At 38.0% G+C, this 8,922-nt stretch overlaps 2 protein-coding genes across 4 annotated transcripts in view; one reads left to right on the top strand and one right to left on the bottom strand.

Moving 5' to 3' along the window:
• The window catches only part of SAMD8 (sterile alpha motif domain containing 8), a 29,523-nt gene extending 24,119 nt beyond the window's left edge, over positions 1-5,404 (bottom strand). The window contains exon 1 of one of the 3 annotated variants that reach the window (XM_072425198.1): positions 5,292-5,404. In XM_072425198.1, coding sequence (XP_072281299.1) covers positions 5,292-5,312 — 21 coding nt within the window. In that variant the 5' untranslated portion in view covers positions 5,313-5,404. Of the gene's footprint in view, positions 1-1,675; positions 1,825-5,291 lie in introns of those variants that run through there. The other 2 variants (XM_072425200.1, XM_072425199.1) reach the window with 2 other exon arrangements.
• On the top strand, positions 5,316-7,164 carry LOC140340148 (dual specificity protein phosphatase 13A-like). The gene is made up of 3 exons (XM_072425205.1): positions 5,316-5,526; positions 6,129-6,346; positions 6,837-7,164. Exons 1-3 carry the CDS (start codon positions 5,372-5,374, stop codon positions 7,052-7,054), a joined length of 591 nt encoding a protein of 196 aa, XP_072281306.1. The 5' UTR covers positions 5,316-5,371; the 3' UTR covers positions 7,055-7,164.
• Positions 7,165-8,922: the final 1,758 nt, after the last annotated feature.

The following is an 8,922-nucleotide window of genomic DNA, read 5'->3' as shown; positions in this document are numbered from 1 at the left end:
TGAATTAAAGTTGAAAGTCTGCAGATAATCTGCATCTGAGTTGTTTCATTTAAAATCAATTGTGGTAATGTACAGAACCAAAAAAAGAAAAAAGTTGTCTCTGTCCAAATATTTATGGACCTAACTGTATGCCTAAAAATGCAGCAAACAAAATTTTTTCCTAAATATATAATACATACACAATAGGATTATAATGAACCGGTACACCCAGTACCTTCCCAGGATGACATATGTACAGAGTACAAGGTTACTATAAGCAAATATTTGTGACTGGAATACAATGTTCTCTGTAACAAGTCATGATAATAATGACTGATGTGGGTGGAGGAGCTAACTAGTACTACTTCTTATTGGAGAAAAGCCAGAAGGGTGTCACCGATCACTAGAAATAACAAGTAAACATAATATGGACTTTGTAAAGAGGACCACTCACTGTTACTGTACACATAGGGTCAAAAAACCCATGTTACATAAAAACATATAGTCAGCTACCTGGTGTATGGTAATCAAACATAAGATCTCTGAATAAATAAACACATAAGAAACAGCATTATTAAACTAGAAATTAAGAAATGACTTGTGTGTCAGCTGATATGCAAATAACAGTCAGTAACTTTACCTCCATTGTGAGTTTTGATTGCACAAAAATCTTACTTGCAGCTTGTATTGTGTATATTTGACTTGTTGTTTACACGTAAATATGATAAAAATCCTCTACAAAATATTATACAAATAATTATTTTTGGTATCTAGCTATCCATGTGTAAAACTGAAACAAGCTGCTGACTTTTAGTACTACGGTGTTCAACCCAGAAATTTCTTAAGCTGGGTGGGGAGAAATTGTAGGCAGGTTGGCAGCCCCTGTATTGTGACCCAACTCTTCAGTAACCACCCAAAAACAGCCGAGTGGTTACTGAAAAAAACTGGGTGGTGCGCCCATCTAAAAGGCACTGGGGAGAACACTGTACTAGTACTTACCGTATCCCACACAGGCTCCACCCCCATGTTCCATAGGCAGAACCAATCACAGCCCAGGCATCATCCACCTACATTGTAAAACCATTCATCCTGTATTGTAGATGGAGAATGCAGAGGATCAGGCTACAACCCAGACCTTAATGAGAGAAGAGGAGCCTGACATCCACTAGTGGGGGGGATTAAAAATATTATTATTTAACTATATTATATAAATACACATGCATTTAACACATGAGATGTGGGGTAGCTGCACTGCAATGGAAAGTTTTTGCTGAACTGGGAAGCTCAGCTTTAAAATGACAGTAGTACCTAAAAAGACAAATAAAGAGAATTGCATTAAAAAAACTGGACCACCCACTGAACGTCTTTATGCTTTATATACATGGTAAATAAAATATAAAACATATGCATGTTTACACACAGCAATAAAGCTGGGAAAGGAAGGACCAGGACATAAAGCTCATCAGGTAGAGTGCTGGGACCCCCATACAGTTACAGTGTGGGCGGTGCAGCTGAGGAGACACAGAACTGACTCCATACAAAGTTTGGGGAGCCTCTGGCATGACAACACTCAGGATACAAACATTGAGGGAATTATCAGGACTTCATACAGGTGTTACACCTAAACACAATACATTCCACCCAGCAGAGGAAAGGAGATACCAGTCACTGCCTTATTATCATGGTAACACAATACCTCTCCTGTTGTATGTTGCTCTGTAGAAGTGAAAGGACCATAAACAGGATCATCACCTATTTCAATTTCATGCCTGACACACTTCACTGCCTCTTCCTACACCGCAGCCAAGCCTCGGTCTGGGGGAATAGGGACCAAGCCTCGTTCTGAGGGAAGGGGCCAAGCCTCGTTCTGAGGGAAAGGGCCAAGCCTCGATCTGAGGGGAGGAGCCAAGCCTCGTTCTGCAAACAATTTACCAAGCTTTGCTCTGGGTAATATTAACTAAGCCTCATCCTGAGGAGCAGAAACCCCTTGTTTTGCTTTGAAACTCATACAGTTGGCCTAATTTATTAACGCTTTTCAAGACTGGAGAGGATTAGTGAAGCTGGGTGATCCAGCAAACTAGGAAAGGATCTGGTCTAGGATTGAAATCAGTTGCTAACAAATAGAAAATTCCAGGTTTGCTGAATCACCCAGGTTCCCTGATGAAAGCGTATCATCTCTAGCCTTAGAAAGCTTTAATAAATCAGGCCCTGTGTTCCAGCCATCCCTATGGTTTATCTTTAAGTGAGAGAAAGCTTACAGAATGCAGAAAGTAAAACCAAATCTCTATTAAAAACACACCTTTATAAATCTGTACATATCAGACACCTACATTTACACTAACCTGCTATTCTGTATTGAGAGAAGTTCCATACTGTCATCAGATAAGTGGGCCTACCACTGAGAGGGCCAGCCATTGCTGATGACATTGTAAAGAATTGGTGGATGTGGTACTAAAATATATATATATATACTGATCCCTGGTCATTGGAAAGATCGCCAATTGTCTGGATGTAAATCTGACTTTAGGGTTCAGGAGCGTCAGTCTAGACACCTGACAAACAAGCTGATAACTGTGCAAAGCTGAAAACTTCCATAATCTCCCAGGTTCTCACTGACACTCCCTGAAGCTTTCACATTCCCATACAAGTCCATGGAGATGCAAAACTTGCTTTAAACAGGTCAACTGCAGGACAGAAGAAGGTCAAAGGGAAGTCACATGCACCTGTGAATGATCTCAAAAGCATTTAAACTGATTTCGTTGGCACAAACTCAAAGCCTATCAATGCAGGCTCTTCAGCTCACCATTAACCCTTACTGGTCAGAGTAATTAGAAAGACCATAACAGAAGAACTCACAGAAAAAATACATTTTTCATAAAATGAATATTTAGATCCTTTTACGGACATCATTTGTGATTTATACTTCCAATAATCTGAATAATTAGATAAGATCACAAAGACCACACAGAGGGCAAGTCTTTTTTCTCTGACAGGGACAGGTTTTTATGCTCAGGGAATGAACTGTAAGACTTTGCACATTTTTAGTTTTGGTGTACTTTTTTTATTTATTTTATTTTTTTACTGTGGGATTACTTCATGTCTCCTTGTTGACATGTAAATATGTTCACATAAATAATATGATCTTTATGTGATACACTTCCAGTCTGCACAATTCCTGTTTTTTTTCAGCATCTATTCTCCTACAGGGTATCATAGCACTTTGTACAGGAACATTAAAATGGCAAGGGACCAGGCAGAGGATGGGAATTTGACACTCCAGGAAGTGTGTCACTTGTTGGAGATTATTCCGATGGCCATACGGTGTGGATTGTAATGATAGGTGCGGTCCTGCTTCCTGTTGTTTTAGTATTTAGGGGACACTGTCACCTGCCAGGGCAGAGTAACTATATCTGCTGATTGCCCCACTTCAAGTTCTACCCAGCAATCCATGTGCCTTTGTCACTTCTCCAGCAGGGGTCCCCCAAAGGTAAGTAAGAGTGTATCTGAACAGGAGAATGATCCCCCACCAGTCAGTGTTTAGGCCTAGGAAGTGATCAGTTAGCACTGAATACCATAACATGGAGAAGGTCACATGATTTTCCTAATCTTTTATCTCTAGCGGAGCAGGGAAAACAGGTATATGGAGGTTGTCCCTTTTTATTTATTGGATTTGAGTTATTTTGATTAGAGCAGACGGAGAAACAAAGGAAACAAAATATTTAAAGCATTTATTTAGTTCATTCCCCAATGATCGCTCTGTAATAGTGGGCCTGAAATATTGAAGCTCCCCAAGACAGGAATTACTAACATGGGAGAACCTGGAATGGATCTGGTCCAGGATTAAAAATATTTGCTAAATATTACCAAAAATGTTCCATCCAGGTTTGTTGGATCACCCAGGTTCTCCCATTATAGTCTATCTTCTCCAATCTTGGAGAGCTTTAATAAATCAGGTTCAATGTAACAAATCAGAAGGTGAAAGTCAGCATGGACTTTAGGAAATTGAATACAGGTCCTGAAATATGGGTGATCAAAGATAGTGGCAGACTTCGAAGGAGAAAGGACAATGTCAAGAGGGTACTACAAGATCTACAAGTGTTCCACTTACAAACCACTTGACATTCATGCACATTCCATTAACAAATACAGAGTATATGAAGCCAGGTCCATGTCTTATAGTCCCTCATTTACATCTCATTTACACATCTAATATATATTCATTGTCACTAACAGCAAGAACAGACCAGCTGTTTTTGACCTATAGCCTTGGTGTACAGAAGGTTGGATCTCGGATTGTTGAGTTGGGTATTTTATTCAAATGCTCTAGGGTCAATTTCTATTTTATTCCTGTTTAAACTTTTATGTTTTTATCATTTATATTACACTCCTTGCGTTATTTAGGAGGAGCACATGTTATTCTGTGACCTCAGTGGAACCCACAGATATGAGTGATCAGGTTATATATGCTGCACACAGCACATGTGAACCCATACATGCCAGGGGGCGAATGGATGTCACTCCATCCTTAATGCTTTGATGTGTTTTAGAACAGCATCTGTCAACCGGTGGTCCCCAAGAAACTTTTGGTGGGGGGGCACCCAATAGGGGCGGACTATGTCTTCTGTATGCATCGCAGGCTGAGGACAGTTGTCTATCTGGACACAACCTGCCCACTCTCCCATCGCAGGTCTGGGCCAGGTCTGAGTTCTGGTATCATGATGTCACTCTGGGGGATTTTACTTCCCCTTTGAGTGACACACAGCTCCCCGTGCATGCGTGGTCCGGAGTCCGTAAATTTAGTGGTTTGTGACGTCCAAAAGGTGTCCACTGTTTTAGAAAATCTACACTGACAAAAAGTGGCTGACGAAAAAGTCCCACAATTAATATCAGGAGACAATTGTATTATGTACCAAAGTTAATGTATGTGGGAGTAAAAGATAAATAAAAACACTTTGTCAATGGAAGGAAAAAACCCTAAATCCTTGGTGACAGTGGCAGGAAAATATTAATAATAAGAGATAAAGATGACATTATATATCGGCATTGGTAGTAAAGAAACTTAACTGGTTATATAACTGATCACATAATTCTGTTATACTACTTTGCTACTCACTGGCAATTACTGCCATTGAAACACATAGACATGAAAGATTCCCAACAGAGAATGTTTGAGGGAATGTTAGATTCCCTATAATAAAAAAATAGCAAATTATATTTTACTAATTACTTTTATTTGACCTGACATTTCATGCACATATTGTTTTATGAGAAGCACTTATTCATGTACTGAGTACTGTGTATCTTTAACTCACCAGACTTGTCACCTGTCGCATGCAATCACAGTATTCCTGTCACTGGGAGTTTTATCTTGTAGCTTCCAGCATGTAATGTTATGGCTGAAGAAAAAGAGACAGTGGTGCCTAAAGAAGAGGAATCTCAAACAGATGTGTGTACCACAATACGAGAGCTGCAAACACTCTTGGATAGTAAACATCCATTTCCTCATCACGTGGATGAAGTGTGGCCCAACTTATACTTGGCAGACCTGTAAGTACTGTATACTTTACATTCATACAGTATGTACACTAATATTAAAGCCTGAGCAAAGATCACATGTTTGCCAGATACCTCAACCAATGTGGGAATTTTTCAAATTTTGTAGAAAAGAGAAAATGTATAATTTTCCGCAGGAGGAACTTTGTCTTGTAGAGCTATGGGACCAAAAAGTAATGCTCAAATACAGCCAGCACTTATTTATTTATAATTTAAATATCTACATGTACAATGTTTTTGCATTATTTTCAGCAGTAACATCTTGGTGTTTGATTAGTAGGGTTTCAAATCACCTTGTAATGGAAGGATTAGCATCGCAGCACATATCTATTGCAGAGAAACTAGCTGTGTCTGGGATGTAAAGGATCCTCCCAGGACAGGCTGCCTGCAAAAAATCTACAGGGGGAAGATACAAGACCAATCACCCTGTCAAAGTAGAGAGATGACAAATGATTGGTCTTTATTGCAGGAAGCAGTAGACAAAGTGCAGTTGTTTCATTCTGTAATTTAGACTTAGTATTTGTTTCGCTTTGAATTTAGCTTTAAAAAGCTGAAACAAAAAAGGTGACCTGCTTATAACTTTTTTTTGCCCACAGTTGCTTTGCTAATAACCGATATGAGTTGTGGAAATTGGGAATTACACATGTCCTAAATGCTGCTCATGGGGGAATGCATTCTGATGGCAGCCCTGAATTTTATGGTGCCAGTATAACATATCATGGGGTACCGGCCAACGATCTGCCAGACTTTGACATCAGTCAGTATTTCTATTCTGCTTCAGAATTTATTCACAAAGCGCTGAACACCCCTGGAGGTAAATATTTCCATTATTCAATTTCTTAATTACTAAATAATTACAAAGCTATTTTGTCATGATTTGTGACATATTTGGTACTTTGTAAAAATTCATTATGCATGCAGTAACTCAGTAACTAAGTGAGTAATAGTACTAACGGTCAGAGGGAAGCAAAGGGAATATATACAGTATATGCAATGGTGAAGTCCAGTATAAGGCATCTGAATTCCGTTCATTATGGAATTGGCAAACATATTCTTTAAAATAAAGGGAACCCAAAGCTAAATTAAATTCTGGCCCGTATTACAATTGGCTGTTATTCCTACTAACACACATCAGCCAAAAATTAATTAATTTCAGTACATAAGTACATTACATGAAAAAATAAATCCACAAAACAGAATCATTATATACATTGGTCTCATATACTTTTGAGTAAACTATATTTTCTGTGATCATTTCTTTTACCTATATGCTGTATTAAAAAATACAATGTGCTCTTTCCCAGCCAGGCTTCTGGTACATTGTGTTGTTGGTATCAGCAGATCAGCCTCTTTGGTTCTTGCCTACCTAATGATTCACCATCACCTTTCGTTAATACAAGCCATACAGAAAGTACAAGAGAATCGCTGGATCTTCCCAAATGCAGGTTTCCTTCAACAGCTATTACACCTGGATAAAGAACTGCAGCAGGCTAAGAATAATCAAATTCAGAGTCCAAGTTAGGGGTGAATGAAAGATTGTTTCTCTAGAAATAAAATGATTCATTCATAAGTACATTTCATACACATAACTATAAACTGTTCATAATAAAAACTCAGATGGCTAGGATTCAATTTGTTGTATTTGTCATTTCTTGTTTATTTCTAAAGTTTTCACGTCATGGTCTATAAAGATTGGATTTATTTCTGTAATTAAAACAAAAAAAATTGTATATATGCAACACTAATTATTTATCACCACTCAGGTCACATTAATACTCCTGACTTTACTTTCATGTGCTTTTCTTTTAAAGAATGGGGTGAATAGGATAGTTAAAATATTGGCCTGTGACATTGCAGTTTGTTGGCACCAACAGAACGTCAAAGGACCAGACCAAAACCCATGAAGAGTAGGCTGAAACTATAACCCTCACCAACACCAACCATCTCCAACTACTGAGCGGGAGACTAACTCCTAGTCCTCCCCTACCATCAAGAGAGAAAAGTCTCCCCCCTCCCACAACTGGTTTCTAATCCCTATGACCCCATGGTGGCAGCTGTCTAGTTGCCATTTTTTCCTTAGACTGTACCTATTATCTAGAATCATGTAATGTGAGATGTATTTCTGTAAATCAATCACACTAAAAAAGCCGATTCCTGGCACCCCTTATTTTCCTCCCTTGTTCCTCCCCAAGACATTAAAAATTAGTTCTGCACCTCTATTTTATTAAGAAGGCTGCCCACACATCAATATTATGTTTTGTTTTGTTTTTTAAACAGCACAGTGGGGTATTGCTCACAAAAAGACAGCACTTAGTGACTCTTAAGATCTAATCATGCCAAAATAACATTAAATTAAAGGAAAAAATACAATATCAGCACATTATTACCCACTGAGGAGGACTCAAATCTACCCAAAAGAAGTGTTAGCACTTAATAAATGATATTCTGCAATATACACAATAGGCACAAATACAATACAAATAATGGGTCAGTGCAAGTTTCTGTATCCACACCAGAAATACTTCCTACTTCTTTAACGTTTTGCCTTTCTAAAAAAAAAAAATAATTAAAAAAAATTAAGTCAGTGCATATTAATGTAAAGTACATGACCTGGATGTGTATGGTCAGAAATATATAAGAGTTAATAAACACCATAAATAATTGCAAAATGTATACCAAATACAATACAAATACCATTTATTTATGTAATAGGAATATCACAAATTTGTTCCACAATAGTTACACAAATGTGTCTTGCTTTTGGCTTCCAATTTATTTCAAAAGCAAGCCAAATGTGTCTTGCTTTTGGCTTTCTTTTGAAATAAATATAATACAACTCGCTGAGTATCCAAAGGTGTAGGGTTCTTTATAAAACAGTAAAGAAACAATTGACAGTACTAAATTCTTAGTTCACAAACAAAACCAACATTTTAAAATATTTTATCCACCAAAAAAAAAAACACAAACCCACAGAAGTCTGAAATATTTAACCTCCCGAGCGGTAAGCCCGAGTGTGTCTCGGGGTAAAAAAAAGCCTGCTGAAAGCGGTAACCCCGAGCCACACACGGTGTCACTAAAAAAAATAAAAAAATAAAGCCTTACCTGGTTCCACTGGCGCTCTCCAGTGTCCTACCATCCTCTGGAAGCATCCTCTTCCTCAATCTGTCCCCGGGAGTTCCCGGTAACGTAGATGCGGTCTTCGCTAGGGGCGCGGCGGGAATTTCAAATTTTTTTTCATTGCATTCGATACAAAATAACTGTATTGAATGCAACACCGTGCATTTATTTGTCTAAAAGTAGTACATTGTCTTTCATTTTCATTCATTTCAATTTATTACAGTATAATAAAATAGTATGAGTATAATAAAGTTTGAAACACAAAATCATGTC

The sequence above is a fragment of the Pyxicephalus adspersus genome, chromosome 10 (genome assembly GCF_032062135.1).
Source record: "Pyxicephalus adspersus chromosome 10, UCB_Pads_2.0, whole genome shotgun sequence".
Taxonomy (NCBI): Eukaryota; Metazoa; Chordata; class Amphibia; order Anura; family Pyxicephalidae; genus Pyxicephalus; species Pyxicephalus adspersus.
This window is presented reverse-complemented; position numbering and strand designations above follow the sequence as displayed.

Coding starts and splice junctions, on each gene's coding strand:
- LOC140340148 (XM_072425205.1), top strand. CDS start 5,372: ATGGCTGAAGAAAAAGAGACAGTGGTGCCTAAAGAAGAGGAATCTCAA. Junction 5,527..6,128: donor AACTTATACTTGGCAGACCT/GTAAGTACTGTA, acceptor TTTTGCCCACAG/TTGCTTTGCTAATAACCGAT. Junction 6,347..6,836: donor AGCGCTGAACACCCCTGGAG/GTAAATATTTCC, acceptor GCTCTTTCCCAG/CCAGGCTTCTGGTACATTGT.